Source organism: Buceros rhinoceros, unplaced genomic scaffold (genome assembly GCF_000710305.1).
Source record: "Buceros rhinoceros silvestris isolate BGI_N320 unplaced genomic scaffold, ASM71030v1 scaffold11545, whole genome shotgun sequence".
Classification (NCBI taxonomy): domain Eukaryota; kingdom Metazoa; phylum Chordata; class Aves; order Bucerotiformes; family Bucerotidae; genus Buceros; species Buceros rhinoceros.
The window spans coordinates 42614-60475 of record NW_010412317.1 but is presented as its reverse complement, the minus strand read 5'-3'; the positions used below and the strand labels follow the sequence as shown (position 1 = coordinate 60475).

The following is a 17862-nucleotide window of genomic DNA, read 5'->3' as shown; positions in this document are numbered from 1 at the left end:
TAGGGAAAGTGGAAGTCCCATGTGAGATGTGATAGTCACTGTAATCCAGTAAAAAAATTCCAGTATTACTTATCTCAACTTCTTTTCAGTGAGCCACAAGTAAGTTATCTTTATTTGGCTATTGTGTTAGGGTACTGTGGCAAAAGGCAATGACATTTACGTCGTAATAGTAGATATAGAGGTGTTTCTGAAAGTAATATTTCAGAACTCATCGTAAGAAAAAAAGAAAGCTTGGATGGAGTGTCAGAGCCAAGATGCGTGGAAATGTGTCATTCTTGAATAATGATTGAAAGCCTTGGCTTTTAAGTTGTATACAACTATACCAAAAATCTGTAGAACTTGTTTATTCTGTAGCAGAGAAGGCTGGTCTTTGATTTGACAAGCAGCTTGAGGATGCTTAGTAGAATAGGTACTACTGATGAACTTTGAGGAGAGACCCGTTGGTTAGAAAGTTATGAAAGACTCCTCTTGACCACCGAGCATAAGAACTTGAAAGTCTTTGAATTCCGCAGGAGAAATTCTGCCTAATTTTTTTTGGCTCATTGTGCTAGATACAGTTTATGAACTGCACCTTGAATGAGATTGAAATCTGTTACTCTCTGGTACCAGTACTGAGGCTTGCACACTTGGTCACCTCCCTGATGTCAGTATTTTCAGAATAGTCTTGTTCATGTTCATGATTTACACTACTGTGATCTGATGTGTGACATGAGTTTTGTGGATCACAGGCTTCACTCAGAGTAGCATTTCAACACTGCCTGTTTATTGGGTTTGCATTTTTGTTTTGTTTTTCAACTGACAGGTTCTTTTGGTGTTGTCTCCTTAATGTGTAAAAATGCCTAATACTACATTGGTTTGCTGTATCTCTTATTTGAAAAACTAGTGGGTGTTTGTGTATTGTGCGCACCTGCTCTGAACAAAAATACTAGTGTATTTCCAATAGTTATGCCCATATATATTATTTATAGAAATAAAAGCTTAATTTTAAATTGGCACCCTATAAAGATTACTCATTAAGCCTACCAGAGATATGCTGCTGAAGTAGTGTGTTGCAGCTGTCACAAAGTTGCTCTATCATTTTATCTATTAATATGCAACCTGATTTTGTTAATAAACTGATGCAGGAATCTGTGAAAACCAAAAGCAAACATCACATTTTGACTGCCAGCTGTCAAACAGAAATACCTGATCAGAATTTAATCTAGCCATACTGCAAAATCTTTCTGGTTATGAAAGATCAGTTTTATTCTTTAATACCCGTACTAATGTAAATGTGGATCTGGCTAAGAACCTCTTGAGTCCCATCTGGCTGAAGCTTTTTGGCATTAACTCTGTGAACCTTTATTTTACTATGGTAAAACAAATGCATCCTGTCACAATCTGGTTTTCAAAACAGGATACAATTGCCAGTCTATAATAAATAATGCTATTTATTGGGGAAGAAAAAGACTTTACATCTTGTTGGATCACATAACATGTGTAGTGCTGTTTCATGATGCTTGATGTAGCATTTGCCAGGTTGAATTCTTTAAAGCTAGTCAGTGAGTCAGTTAAAGCCAGTCAGTAGTTGTAAGAGGGATCTTTATTGGTAGGTACCGTTTTTGGATGATGGTGTGTAGAGGGCAGAGTCCAATAAATGTTACCTTAAACCAGTAAAAACAGTATGATAATAAACTTGTAAACAATGCATCTCTGGTGAGTTCATATAGTGGGTGGCTGGGGAAACCAGATTCTTCACAGGCCTCTAGGAACTTCCTTTGAGGTTAAGAAGAAAACTCAGGGTTTTGCGTGCCCCGACTGTCTTCTGTAGGTTGGCATGGACCTTTGCTAAAGCTGGGTTGCAAGTCCCTGCCTACAGCCTGGGAGCTGTCGAATATTTAGTTGTTGCTGTCTTTTCAACTATAGAAGGACTTAAGATTGCTCCTGAATTTCAAGGTCATACAATATAGAGGGGATATTCTTGTTCTCTGCTTCTTCCTTACATGTTGACTCTTGGTCACTGTTCCCTTAGCAGCTGCTGGCACTTCAGCGTATAGCTGCTTCAATGCCTCTAATCTTTTTCCAAGGACCAGACTTTCTTGGGCTTAAATGCCTTAATTCTGGATTCCACCATTTGTCAGACATATTTCTTTAGCAGGCAATACTGTCTGTATCTGCGACTAAAAAGTAGCCAAATCCAAACTACAGTTTTTTAAATATATATTTAATGACATCTGGAAAGACTACATCATTCTTTCTGTTACTGTGGAATGCCTGCTAACTGAAGTAATTGTATAATTGCAGTCCCTACAGCCTACAGTATTCAATTAATGTTGTGTTTATAAACACTGTGTATTTGGGGCTGCATAACCCCCAGTTGGTACAGTGCTCTGCTTTGTTGGTTGATGCACTTGCTTCCAAGACTACTTGCTACCGTAGCTTCAGTTTTCACTTTACACAGCTGATACCACATCCAGTTAGTTGCTTCAGTCATCTGTCCATGTCATCTGCTTTGGATACAAAATGGTGAGCTCCGAAGAGATGCACTCCTTCACATAAGATCTCCTTTTGGAGAGAAGCTTTGATTAAGTTGAATACAGGAGTTTGTTTTCAGTATCTCTAGGAAGAAAACCCCCAAACTGTCATCCTTATTGACTCCTTACCTTTGCTGTGGATTCCCTGGATTTTTCTGGAACATCTTTTTACTAGCCTCCATGGCAGCAATAGTACACCTTCTTGGGGCTCATAGATGTAATTTTTCTTTTTGCTGCATTCTAATCCCCCCCTGCAAACTGCCAGACAGATTTGCTGTATGAGATCATGTTTTGACAGGATACTGGTGCTGTTCTAGTCAGTGAGACCAGAGAAACTCTGCCTATGCAGATCAGGAATAAAGGATTGAAAACAGTTAACGCTTTGTGCCTTGCTGAAATGTGGCTTGGTTTCCTATCTGGGATTTTTGAAGTTTAAAATAATCAGAACACAGGTTTTTGCTAATAATGAGAAAAGAATGGTTTGTGTTTCTCAGTCTGCAGCGCGTGCAAGTATTCATAGATTTCTGGCAAGCTTATTTCTGTTATTTTAACTGTGGTTAGTAATGATAATTTCCAGTTCCAGGTGGCATTCTTTGGCATGTACACTACTCTCCAGGGATTCATGAACATGCTTGTGGTAGCTGTGAGTAATCTTCATTGTTTCCTTACTTCAGCTGACTATTGCAGAGACCATTAGGAATTGAGGTTTTGAATGTTTTAATGCAGCACTTTTTACGTTCAACAGTCCAAATCCTCACATAAAAATGCCTGGAAGTTGTATTTATATCTGCCTAATCTTTTGAGTTCATTGTGTGGTGCACTATAAATTGGCTTATTTGATGGCTATCTTGAACATAGCTCAGCATGGATGACTCTACCTCTTCTCATTAGGTCAATGTTGTAATGAAGTTCTGTTAGTCTTTAAGTAACATTTTTCAGATTGAAGAGTTAGATGTTCACTTTTTTTAAAAGTTAAGCTGCCTACTGGCCACCTACAACTTTACCATTCAGTTGAGGAAGTGCTATTATGGAATATTTTTTTTTGTACCAAAACCATTGTCTGCCTTTATGCTTTTTGGAGAAAAATGTGTTTATGAAAACTTCAGAACATAGAATTTATTTTCAACACTAGGTGTCCGTCTTCAGTGGAGGAAAACTAATCAGCTGATTTTTTATCACAATTGAGTCCATTAAAGTTTTCCAAATACTAGTAATGCAGCATAACATGTGTGTACTTTAAAGAAATCTATTTCTCCCATTACCTTACCAAGAATTTTCTTTCTAGCTCAGGTTTTGTTTTTTGGTTTTTTTATTTGAAGGGGGGATGGCAAGATCAACCTGTGTGTGTGTGACGGGTGTATGTGTGTATGCATGTATATAAACAGTTTTAAAAGATATTTCACACTGAAGACTTGATCGCTTCAAATGACAGCTATGTTGTTGATTACAGCTTTGGGGCAGCAGTTCTGCCATCACCGAATTTCTCTGGTCTGTAGAATTTGGGTCATACATGCCTGAAACTATTTCAGCTGTATGTGTATGGTAATAAAATACAGAATATAACTAGCTTTTTTGCATCAAAAATACTCCTGAGAATTGTTTACTTGTTTGTGGATGCATGTGTATTTCTAGCTAGTAGAGCATGTGCTTTTCGTATCCATTTGACAAATGGTAATGTTGAGATGATGGAAGTGTAAAATTTACTCATGTTTAGTTTACCTTGCAAGTTTTGTGATCCTTTAACATTTTTTCCCTAACAGAGTTTGAGCTTTAAGTTGTTTTTAGATTTATGGTTATATTCTTGAAATATCCAGTCACATTAATGAAATCTCACTGATTTACTGATTGCTTATAGTGGTGTTTTTAGTACATGTAACTGCCAAACCATGAACCCTGGATTCTAAGCTAAAAATTATAGCTGGCTTAGGGAGATGAAAATGTTTGGAAACAGTGTGAGGATTTGAAGACATGTAATACATTCCCATTGACTTGTATATTATATACACAGTATCACTGCATAAATTGATGTGCACATGCTTCCCAAATGCCATTGAATCGTGGAATAATTTAAATTCGGAGACATTTCATCTAATCTAAGAGATCTAACCTCACAGCCATTCTTGTCTCAGATTCAGGATGTTCTGGTCATTTTTTGCCTGAAACAGGGGCAGTAGTTCTTTCACTGTCCTTTGACTTGTGATTCTTGATTTTCTCAAGCAGCAGCACAGCCTGAATGTTGAGCAAGGTGATGTCCTGTCAGATGGTGACTTTGGATGGTGAGCTGCTAGAGGATGTGAGAAGATGAAGGTTTTCTTGCTTTTGTGAACATTAGGTATTGCATTACAAGTAGGAGCATTCAGGCTAGTCTGTCTTACGTTCTCTCTTTGCAACTTCATGAGCTTGCACAGAATTATAGAAAGGGAGGCCTTGTGTGTGTATTAGGGGATCTCTTACTGTGGTGATGCAATGAAAACCAGAACATTAGGTATTGCATTACAAGTAGGAGCATTCAGGCTAGTCTGTCTTACGTTCTCTCTTTGCAACTTCATGAGCTTGCACAGAATTATAGAAAGGGAGGCCTTGTGTGTGTATTAGGGGATCTCTTACTGTGGTGAGGCAATGAAAACCAAAGAGAAGGATCATATTATGACCAGGTACTTTGCTTTCAGCTGCAGCAAGTGGCGTACAGTCTGAGATTTAATAATTTTTGATTTCTTGAAACTAGTAAAATGTTAGTGTTAGAATTAATAAAATATTTGTACTTTCAGTTAATAATAGCGTTATTAATTAATAACAGTGCTCTTAAAATGAGTGAAACGATTCCTATTTGAACATTTACATACCAGCCTGAGGTTTTTGTAGGACAGAAGCCTTCATTTTCCCTGTTGCATGTTTTGCCACTTACATAAAGTAATGGTATTTAAATTAATTTTTCAAAAATATGTATTCATTCTGAATTTGGCTCTAAGCTTTCAGAAGTCTGAATTGCTTTGTTATATTGCCCTTATTGAAATCAGTTCTTTATTTGGTGTCATTATGGGATCAGTAGTTGGAGATGCATTAGGGTTTAGTGGTGTACAGATACACTCGTTAAGCAAAGCAGGCATTCCTTACTAAATTTTGAGAGGGGTCCTTCTCAAAGGCAAAAGCATTTGTCTGGCTGCTTCTTCCTCCCGTAAAAAGAGCTGTTGGACAGAATCTCAGTGCCTCAGCTTAGGTGCAGTACACTTAATCATCTTCTTTAGAGCACAGTTGACATTCTTGATGATAATTAGGTGAAATCAAAATCCTATCTTTTTCTAAACTAAAAAGCTGTTCAGTATGTAATAATTAAAATGTACCATCTCCAGAAACATTATTGCTAGTCCCCGTTAAAGGTGCTCTGTTTCCTTAAAGACCTCTCATACATATTTGTGTGTTTGGAAGATTTAGTACTCATTTCAAAGATAAAGGTAATGTTTCTTTGATGTTTCATACATAGCTTGAAAAATTGGTCCTCTGAAACTTTAATTAAAACAGAAGACATGGTGCCGACAACTTAACTGTACATTCTGACCTGATAGATAGTAATTAAAAAAAAAAGGCATAATGTCAATCATAGCGTTGATGCTACTTTTTAAAAAATAAATTTATTTATTGTTTGCTGACATCTTAAGCTTTCCTCAGTAAAACCTGCCAAAGGCTTTCAGGTTTTTCACCAAATAGTTCACCAATCTCTTGTTTAATGCACTTCCTTACTGATTTTTCCCTGAACAAAAAAAAAAATTACCTTCTACTATATGTTGCATCTTCAAGATTCTGGCATGTAAGTAATCATATTTATATAAATAATCACAAGAACAGAAAAATTTATTTAGAAATAAAGCAAATATCTTTTTATAGTAAGTTGAGAAATTACTTTCTACTATATGTTGCATCTTCAAGATTCTGGCATGTAAGTAATCATATTTATATAAATAATCACAAGAACAGAAAAATTTATTTAGAAATAAAGCAAATATCTTTTTATAGTAAGTTGAGCGAATTCCTTGACTTGTTATAAATTACACGTGTTATTTCTAACAGTCCTTTTTTTTATAAAAATGTTAGCATCATATTGTGTAATTACATTCCTGCAGACCAGATCGTAGTTACAGTCCTCAATTTCACATACACCAATAATGAACTCTAAGTTACCACTCAAAATAAGATCTAAATGTTCCTGAAGATACCAGGTTACTTAGTTATCAAACCCAGAAATACCTAGAAATTTTTGGGAAAGAAACAGAGAGTAGAGAAGAAAGCATAATATCACTGCATAAATTGATGTGCACGTGCTTCCCAAATGCCATAGAATTGTAGAATAATTTAAATTAGAAAAGATCTCATCATCTGGACCTACTTCTTGCTCAGAGCAGGGTCATCTTTGCTTTTGTATCAGGTTGCACAGTGCCTTATTGGAGTTGAGGTTCTAGCAGCTTCAGTCAAAGAATTCTCTCTGGGCAACCTGTTTCAATATTTGATCACTGTCCTTATTGTGAATTCTTTTTTTTTCAGTATCTTTAACTGGAATTTTTCTCAATGCAAATTGTCTGTTGCTGCTTGTCCCTTTGCCTTGTACCACATGGAAGAGTCTGGCTCCACTTCTATTTTCAGCTCCCTAAATTACAAAATTGATGTGGGGGAATTCAGAATGGCAAAATAATAGTCAGATATGTGGAGGAGCTTTGTGGAATCAGTGAATAAGTATGTTAGGTTTTTCAGACTTGAAAAAGCAGACTGAAGTGGAACGTGCGTAAGAAGTATACAATGTGTTGGGCGACGTGGAGAAAGTGAATAGGGAATAATGGTTGTTGACTTTCTTTAGAAGCAAGAAGTAGGGGCCAGCAAATAACCACAGTAGGTAGATGATTCAAAGCAAGCAGACAGATGTGTTTCTCAAAAGCATGTGATTAAGTTGTGCAACTGCTTACTGCAGCAGTGGGTTGTAATAGTTTATTACAGATTCAGAAAACACCTGAAAATGTTTATGGAAGAAAAGTCCTTCCCGTGACTTTGAGACATCACATCTTATAGTAGTTATACCACAGATCTTCTGAGGATGAAGATCTGCTCAGGAGAATTATCATTCTCCTTTTCTTCCAGACCTTTAGGTCACTGGCATGGCCTGGATTGTATCTTTGGTTTAAGAAAATAGTAAGACAGTAGTAAGTCTTGTTTTTCATGCTACTCCCTGGAATTCAGGAGATGGAACATCAGTTATATCCAGTGCAGTGTTTTACAATACACGTGTATCAATTATGCGTAATTTCTGCTGCTTTGGAAGGTATTAGTTGTGATTAGTATACCATCATCAGTAGGCAGACCAGAATTACTGTCATAGTCTAAGTTTATTACAAGTTTTTGGGGCCTCTCAAAAATAATTTCTAATCTCTATTGCTGAAGTGACTAATGCAGAGGATCATTTTCAGAAAATTATTTTATCTAAAGCTTCTGTGAAGAAGAATTGCTTATAAATCACAAAACTCCATTCTCATGCCAGACATTTATAGCATTCTAAAAGGAAAAAGTTTCCTTGTTCTTCCCATTATCTAAATTTGAAGTCTTATAAGGAATATTGTTCCAGCACCTTTTTCATCAGAGAAATCATCTCTTCAAACCAGAAATGAAGCTAGCATTCACTTTACAAAAAAGAACATCTTAATTGCTCTGGCCCTATCTGGTATGGTTTTTTTATATGTAAATTTATTGAATGTACCATTTTCAATAACTACTTTGAATTCCTCCCTTCTGTTTTTATCTTAGAGCTCTAGTACTCTACTGAATTAATCTTCATCAAAATCTCTGAGGACCAGTTCACTAGCCATATCTCAGAAACAATACTATCATGCTCATCTTTTAGATATTACTGATTATGTTCTTCTAATTGAAATCTCCTTTTCTTCTGAGAGTGTTTTCTTGCTCAGTTGGAGAGTCCTCATCATATTTCCTCTAAATTTCCTGTGAAAGTTATCTAATTTCAGCTTCTGTATCCATGCTGATTGTTCATATCTGACTCCTTAGGGAGTCTGTATTTGAACGGAATAATATTGCAAGTATTTGTGTATTTATATCATCTGTAAGTACATGCCTGGCAATATTCAGTATATATATGCAATATACAGCAATCTTCAAAATATGCTGCATTGTCCGTTGTCCCTCATTGCTAATCTTCTACCTTTTGATCAGTAGAAATAGTGTTACTATTTGTTTTTTGAAAGCATTGATTCTGGGTTGTTTGGTTTTTTTTATCTTTAATCTCTCTTCAGCTTCTTACTTCCTTGCTTTTCTAAAGAGTATAGATAATTTTTCTTTTATAATAATATCTAAGATCTGGGCGCTCTTCTGGATTTATACAGCTGAAAAGCTCTTTGGGCTTTTCTGTTATGTAGTTCAGTTTAAGCAAAATCTTTTGCCTTGTTGCTTTGCCTTGCTCATGTTCATTCAAAATACTGTTACATGGTTCTTATGGCCTGTCATTTTGATTGTGCCAAAATGTGGGCACCTCTGGGTGTATTGTATTATTTTTGCCCATTTAGAGAACTGTATGTATAGCAAAACGAAGAGTTTTACCAGAAGACCCTAACAATCATATTGCATGGCCACAAAAGATAAATTCTAGTGGAAAACCCATTAAAATGGACAAGACTTCATGTTGCACAAGATACCCTAAAGTGAGCATACAAAAAGCAGAATCTCAGCTGTCTGTTTCTCGCATATAACGATGCACCTGAGGAAATCCTCAGGCAAAATGGGAAATGTTTCACTTGCGCTTTTCAGCTGTGCTTCTTTCTGGGTTCTTAGGTTTTATTTTTCCTCTCTTCTTCTTGTCAGAAGAGAAAAATGAGAAGTGATATTAAGAGTGGTTGTATTCTGCTGTGACATCTCCTGAAAAGAGGTGAAGTAATTGTTTTGACTATTAAGAAGGAAGAAGAGAACTGGAACCAAAAGAGACTGGCTGAGGTGTATACAACTGGGAACAGAGTTTCAGCGTTCCTTATTTTGTGACAGAAGTAGTACAACACTGCTGCATCCGAATGGATTGCTTGGAAAATACGACAGAGCACTCTAATCTGATGCTTATGAGCAGTTGCTGTCAATCAGTCTCTCCATAAAATGAGTTAAATTTGTCTTAGTAAATCCTTTCTATGTTTGGAAATAAAAGCAGTAGGCTTTGTATTATTTAACGAAGAGGATAACGACAAGAAGTCCCACCCATAAAACAGCTGTTTGTATTCTATGTAGAACTTCATCAGTCTTGCATCATTCCAGCGTAAGTAATGGGATTTTCAGCAGTTTTGCTAGATGCGCTTATATCAAAATGGATAGAAAATTCATGAGCTATTCTAAGTGCCAGTCCCATGTCTGGTAGGGATTAACTTTAATTTATCCTGGGGCATGATTAGCTATATGGGTAGTCTTAAAAGGGAAATACAAATCAATACATTTTTCTTAATTCGTTGTTTGATGTGATCTTAAACACAGTCAAAGAAATACAGTAAAGATGTTGTGTAATGACAGTATCTATTTTCATATGTACCTGACTTCTTAATGGTAAACTACAATTTATTCTGCAGTAATTCAGTCGCTGCATGAAATATTATGGTCCACAGATTAGTTTTCATTTTAATGAAATTGATGTAGTATGAAATAAAGGAAGTGACAAATCATGCTACCATTTTGCTAATATCTCTGAGAGTAATTAATTTAAATGAAAGCGAAACTGAATTAGCTAATCTGTTTTAGTAGTTGCATCATGTATGCTAACAAGCGCAGTACTGCATAATGCTCTGTGCAGCATTCCTGATGCAGAACTCTTACTTCCTTTCCAGTGTCCTTCTCAAGTTTGTTAGTCACATAGTAACATGTTCAACAAGTTTGTGTGAAGTGTATATATAGCCAGCATGGTTGTGCTGGTTGGTCAGGTGTCTGATGTTTGCTGGAATGAGTATTGTGTGGAATTACAATGAACTTTCCTTCCCGGGACACAACGAGTCTCTGCTTTTTATTAGTTTCCTTCAGAAATTTTAAATAACGTAATATCCTGAAATAATCTTTTTACCTAGTAAATCATTTGCTAAAACATGAGAGTCTTGGCTGAGACATTAAGAATTTAATGTAGCTAGGGTGGAGGTCACTGAAAGACAACTCTGAGTGTATTTCCTTTTATTTTGGAAAGCAGGCTTAAAATAGTATCCTGATGCAACTAGTAAGACCATACACACACATACACAAACATATATATGTATAAAAAGTAATGGGGTGTTAATGGGTTGTATTTTTATACTGGTTTAGGAAAAGATTCTACCTAATATGCATAAAAAAAATCTCTTCACACTGGCAGATATACTATTCTCGGTGAAAACTGGTTTTCTGCAAGATCTAATGGGTCCTTCTAAGATGCAATGGCAAAAAAAAAAAAAACCAAACAAAAAATCAAGTTGCTGCTCTTCAGTTTTATTCCTAAAAATACTTAAATGGAATGAGGAAACTTGATACAAGTTGCAGTTACGTTTGTCATGTGTTTGCTAATGCCTACTGTGAAGACAAATTATGAGTCTTTGCTGTAAGATACAGAGTGGTTTCAGTTTGTCAAAGTGCTGTGAAAATAATAAAGTGTTTAGAAATGTGTTGCAGTTTGAACATGGCATGTGCTACACTGCAAACAAAAGCCAAAGTTTATCCCTGAAATATACGCCTTAATGCTCAATCTATTTAATGCAACTATTATCATCTATCTATCATTCAGTGGTGCTTATCAAAGCCTTCTGGTAGCCCAGTCCATGAGAATTGCTGGTACTTTGAGTCAAAAAAACCCCCTCTTGTTAAAACCATTTTTTGTTAAGGAGAAACTGGTAAATGTAGAACCTTACTTGTAGTTTGATGTTGTCATTAGATAAGCATTCTGTTAGAGTAAATTAGAAAGAAAACTCCTGAGTTTGGTTAGCTGAAGTGTGGTGGAATTCATGCATCTTTTGGCAACTAGCTTTACTGTCATTAAAGAAATATACGTCTAATTGCAGTTAAGTCTCTCGGCTCACCTCTGAAGAGGTGTGTGAAATGAGTGGATCATTCCACACCCACCATGTAAGCAAAATTAGATTGTGCGTCTCCCTATTGTTAATGAGATTTAATTTTTTTTTTGTTTGTGTAGCCAGTTTAATCCATCAGTATTATAAAAATAAAAATCAGAACTCAGTGCAGAGCTTTTACTATAAGAAAATTAGTTGACACGCAGTATTGCTTGAGTCTGATAAAAGGAATAAAAAAGTTATTGATGGGTAAGTGGGCACATAGCTATTGAGTATTTCAGTGACTAATAAACTATTAATGTTTGACTGTTTGACTGGTTTTTGCACTCTTCGTTTCACAGTGTACAAATTAAAGCATGTTGCAGAATTTTGGTAGCAAATAAATTTATTTTATTAAGACAATGTTTAACCTATATCTGTAAGCTAAATTGTATTTAGGAGTTATTTTCAAACGCTGGTGTATTCTGTATACAGAATGAATAGATATTGTTGCTTATTCAGAAGTCCTGGAATAAACTGAAGCTACGTTTATTACATTATTAGATTTTCAGTTTCTTCAGCCAAGGGTGTACATCCAAAACCTGGAAGCAATTTCTGTTTGTAACGCTGGCAAACAGTTGTAGTCTGTCTCTATTATCAGTTTCTTACAGTTCAGGTAACAAAATTTATAATCAAGACAGCGGCTGCACCTAGAGTTTATGGTAGTGCCGTGAAAAGAAGTGGACCCTATAATTTGCAGTGCTTGATGCTAATATTTACAGATAGTGTATTGTTAGATAAGAACATGCTAATAAAAGGGGAAAAAAGCCCGTATAGGGGCTAAGGGCTAAGGATAATGTATGTAAGTATTCTTGTTTTACTGTGTGGGCTTTTTTTATTGTATAGTTTCAAATACAGTTTTAAAATAATAGGTATTTCAGGAGAATTGAGAATTATATCCTTTTATTTCTAGATTACAAAAGAATTTTAGTTCTCTTAGTTGACAGTAGTGATACTTAAAATAACTGCACAAAATATTTGTGGAATTACAGAATTTGTCAGTGGTTAAATTGACATGAGTTAGATTAATCCCACTGGTGTTGACACTTACTGGTTTGTATCAATAGAGGGTCAGCTCCTTTCTTTTATTTAAATAAAATCCGCATTCTGCTTTTGCTCCTAGGACAAGAAGGACAAAGTCTCAAGATTTGACACTATACGTCATTCCATAGCTGTAATGATAAGGTCTCCAAAATCCATGTTGGGCTCATCGTCGGTAAGTAGTATCGATAATTTACTGTGGTACTACATTCTGTTACTTTTACACTGTTACTTCTGTTTAAGTAGGATTTTTTTTTTCCTGAAGCATCGTGCATTTCCATCTACATGAACAAAGATTACATTAAAGTAATGTTATAAAGACACTGTTCTGATTGATCAGGAGACATGGTAATCTTGTGGCGTAGTACTGTGTCAGAACAACTGATTGTGCTTTAGGGAAAAAAGAAAATTTGTATATTCTTTGCAGCTACCAGGCTGGTGCTATACTTTTAAGAGTACTTTTCTTGGGGAGTCTGATTTATTGGAAAGGCAGCGTATTGTGATATTCTATAGTAGGTCAGATGATCATGCATATTTTACCCATTGTTGCAATTATTATATATATGGGAGGGGTGCCATGTTGCCAAAGGGTGGGACTGTGAGGAGTTTTCCCCCCTGAGAAGGAAGTAGCAGCGGTACACCATGGTATTGACTGTTGCCAGCTGGGTGGGCTCAAACCATGACAGTAGTGATAAAGGAATGGAATTATAAATATGATAATGAGATAAAATTAGGACAGGAAGGTTTTTGCTATGAAAAATATGGAAGTTGCATAACATGTTTGAAAAGTAATAGGAAAAACCCTGGTAAAATATTAAAATAGACCTGGAGATAAACAAAATCTCCACATTATCATGATCTTTGTTTTCTAAAACTTTTAATTGATGTAATGCAGTATTTCATAGTAAAAGCATATTAAAATATATATTGCTGTGACCTCTAATCTTTGTGTAGATGAGACATGGCCTTCAACTTTGTCTCTTTGTATATGTTACACAACTTTTTATGATTTTTTAAAAAAATACTTCTTAAAAATGCTTCAGGAGAAAATTAGAACAGAAAAAATTTCAAGAAGAGGATCAAGATAAAAACATGTAAGATGAAATCAAGGGAAGTCAGTGTGAAAATTTTCATTATCCTTAATTAAAGTGTCGTTTTATATAGTCTGTGTGCCTAATTTTTATTTTCTTTCCAACCTATATCACTATTAATTCCATGGAAATTGGTGTAACACCTTCCTGTAGATATATGGTAGATAGGATTGTTGAAGGCTTGGAATATGTTTGAGAAAAGTAAGATCGGAATTGGGTCATTTGAGGCAAAAAGTAAAATTTGAGTAACAAATGTACTCTTGATTACCTATCATTTAAATGAGCTTCAAAGTCAGAATATATAAACCAATCAAATCTCATTTTTAAGTGATTTCTTTGATTAAGGAAAGCTAACCATGCATATACAGCTAAAATTTGCTTCACAAATCAGTACTTACCTCTTAATGTAGTCAGCTGCTCAGCTTTTTCCTGCTAACAGTTACAGAACTGCGCTTACTGCTAAGTGTATAAACTACTACTTGAAAGTTATTTTCCATCAAGAGAGTATACAAAGTGTCCGTTGAAGGTGTATTATATAATAATAATATCATAAAATAATTTGATATTTTTTAAATAGACCAATAGAAACAAGGATCTCAAAGCAGAGTAGGAAAAGGATGAGTGCTGATCCTCTGATACAGTCTAAAAATGTGATTTTAGGTACCTGTTGTATTGTATGTTTTAAGTATATTGAATCTTTGAAAGTGGAGCCTTATCTTGATTTAAATATAGTGCTATTCTAAAAAAACTGTCCTGTATTTAATTGGTGGGAGAAGTTTAATTTTGAGTGTAGTTAGAGAAGGCAAAATTTTTTTGCTATTATCCTAAAGAAGTCTCAGAGAAGCTGTGTACTTCCAAAAGGAGCCAGGAGTTCAACTGCTACTTATATGTTTGCACTTAAATGATTTACCTGTTCTGAGAACGAGAAGATAAAGGTTAATATAGGGGGAAAAGTATCATTTGAAGAGAAATTCAGGTGGCTTCTCTTGCACAAAATGCAAGCCAGTTTTCTGTAATAGCAAGAGATGTCAGCTTAATCAAATGAGGTGAGAAAACCAGAAGAGGGGCAACTTTCATGATCCTGTTGGGCAGTGCTGTGAATGAACTGAATGAAGAATCTGAATGAATAGAGCATCACGACTGCCAGCTTCTGCCCTTCTGCCTTTTTTTTTTTTTCCCCACTGAGGCATTTGAATTTGGCACAGACATCTGTTGTTGTTTATAGGATGATTTTTCTAATTTTTTATAGGATAATGGATGGGATTAATGTTGGTTTCATATGGTATATTATCTTGTGTGAATGAGATGGGTACACTGAGGCTAAAGGCAGGATATTCCATAAGGAATTGTCTCAAATTATAAGCCTAAATTTATTGCTTTAGTTTCTCAACTGTCTCTATGCCCCTCTTTTACACTGGGAGAGAAGTATCTTAACAAAATCTTTTGTTTGCCTAATGGTGGAAAATAAAGAATATGCAAATTCAAACTCAGAATGTATGTGAAAACACAATACTACACTATTACTTTAAAAAAATTCCTTTCCCGTTATTATTTTCTTTTCATTGACAGTGTAAGTGCAGGAGTAATATGTCTTTTTTTGGAGTTAGAAATAAGACACTGCTGTTTGCTCAATTTTGCTCTTGAGTAAAGGCAGCAGCTGGGGACTGCATTTTACTGCTGGGGAAAAACTGCTGTTCCAGGGGATTGTTAAACAGGGAGTGAGAAAGGGGCTCAGAGTAAGTTAACGGAACTGGGTCCATGAGGAGCATGATGAAGTATACGAGGGCATTTCCTTCCTCTCAGAAGGGAAAGTGAGATGAAGTGTGTAAAGACACATGCCTTTCACCCCTGTCTGAATAGCCCATGACTGAAATACGGCAGTAAATGGAAGTCTTGAAGGAAAAGAAAACTAGAAAAAAAAAAAAAAAAAGAATATAGTGTACTCTTTAGGTTGCTAAATAGCTTTATCAAGGTTTAAAAAAAACTAAAAAAAAAAAAAAAAAAGAAAAAAAAGAAAAAAAAAAGAAGGGATTGGGAGGGAGAGTAGTGATTAAACAGTGTGAGTTCCTTCTGTATGATTTTGTTAATTGTTTATTTTTAGCTCCCAGTCAAATTAACAAAAAAAAAAGAAAGCTTAGAAAAGTATTTATTCATTTAAGCTGTTGAATCACTAATTGTTTCTGTGCATACATAAAAATGAACAAAAAATCTCATCCCCCATTGTAAAACGTTGAGGCCTAGGATGCAAACATGTTTCAGGTATCAGACATATTAAGTTCTTACTGATACTGGAAGTCAGTGGAGTTTAAGGAGATGGGTATTTAATTTTGTGCAGGTAGCTTTTTTCCTCTATCTTCCTTAACAACTAACCTTTGTTGTTTTTAATCCATTTAAAAGTAATCATAAAATGCAGTAGAATCAGCACTAAATGGTGAAAACTGAGTTGAAATCGGTATTAAAGTGATCGTGTATCTTGCATTGGTACTGCTCTTTCTGGGCGTGCAGCTACACTTTCTTACAGGCAGTCAGGGTGAGTATTGTATCTTACAGAAAATATGCTGGAATCAGAGGTTTATAAAAATAGTACAATTTTAATAACACCCAAAACATGAATAATTACCACTTATTTCATCAGAGAAACCACCTTGATTATGATTGCCCTATAATATATGACAGAAAATAAAGGTAATGTAAGGTAGGAGACAATCAGCAGAGGATGCTTTGTGGAATTTTCATTGTTTCCTTCTGAATAATAAACACTAGTTTAAGCAAATTTAAAAATTAAGATTGTTAGGTCGTAACAGCAGCGTAGTTAGCAGTGTCTAAAGTGCTCTGTTGTTATTCCATGAACTTTCACTGTCGTGAAGTTTTTAAAGATGTTTTATTCTGGGTTGGTATCATGGTTGTCTGAACAGTGACTCAGATTTGACCCAGTTCGAACATGAGCAGGTGTTATGATCTGGTAGCATCCTCTTTAGTAAGCTATAAATTGTCCTTTTACCCTTGAAAATGTTTCCTCCACAGTGTTTCTGTAGCAAAGGCTTTGCTACTCTAAACCCCTTAACACTTCTTGATAGCACAACAGAGGTCTGGGTTTTCTGGTGATTCAAAGTGAGCGTCTTTAAATAGTAAGTGTTCAAATAAGTAGCAGCATCTAGCATTTTGAAAGCTTCTTTTTTCTTTTAGGAATTTCTGGAAGAGGATGACTTAAGGACATTTAACAGTGGTAGACAGCTCTAATCTGAGATATATTTAACTATTCATGAGATTGAAATATATGATTGCCTTCTTGGCCATACATTACCTTGAGCTTTTAGTAGTTCACAATGCTGATAAACACAATAACTTGGAGTACATCTTTTGTCCCTAAAAACTCTGACTGTACACTTCATGATCAACCTGTTGTTTTTTGTTACATAGCCCTTTCTAGCTCTGAATCTGTTACAGAGCAAAATCTGTGATAGAGCATACTTAACACATTCTAGGTGAGTCTATCAGTTACAGAGCTGGCCTTAAATCTCACATCTGAAATTATCCATGATATAGGCCCAGTATTCTAAATCCCAATATCAGTGTCTGAGAATAAGAGCCTCTGTTAGGCTGTTAAATATGTTTTCTCTCAGGATTCTGGACTAAATTAAACCTTCTGAGGTATAACTTAGAAAAGCAGCCAGGAACCCACAGGCAAAGGCATTTTATACCAGAAACATTACTATGAAAGCGCTAAAAAATTATAGATATTTGGAAACAAGAAGTTCTGCATAGATTCCCTTTCTTGGGTCTACCCATTCCCCTTCTGAGAGGTTATTATTCCTAGTGGGCTTTGACTAGGTGAATCATTTTAACCTAAATATCTCCCCAGGAAGACGTTAAACGTGCAGTAGGCTCCACCGTGTCCATAGCTACACCACATATTTCTTTTTCCCTTGCATGAACCAATGGAGTGTTTCTGTTGTCTTTCCGCATCCCCATAGGGGAAGTACCATTCTTGATGATAGGAAGAAAAACCGTTTCTTTATTGAGGCAGAGCAGTAGGAGAGGTTAGTTCAGAATGGTATTCTTTGTATATGTTCGATAGAGCTTAACTGAGGTGTGGGTCTTTGTGCTGTCTTCTAAAACGCAGTTCAG

General features: G+C 35.6%; 1 protein-coding gene across 1 annotated transcript in view; it reads left to right on the top strand.

Moving 5' to 3' along the window:
* Positions 1–17862, top strand: part of LOC104493629 (tyrosine-protein kinase Fer-like) — a gene marked incomplete at both ends in the record, with an annotated part of 59401 nt that overhangs the window by 10299 nt on the left and 31240 nt on the right. The window contains one exon of the mRNA XM_010136347.1: positions 12726–12818. Coding sequence (XP_010134649.1) covers positions 12726–12818 — 93 coding nt within the window. The remainder of the gene's footprint in view (positions 1–12725; positions 12819–17862) is intronic.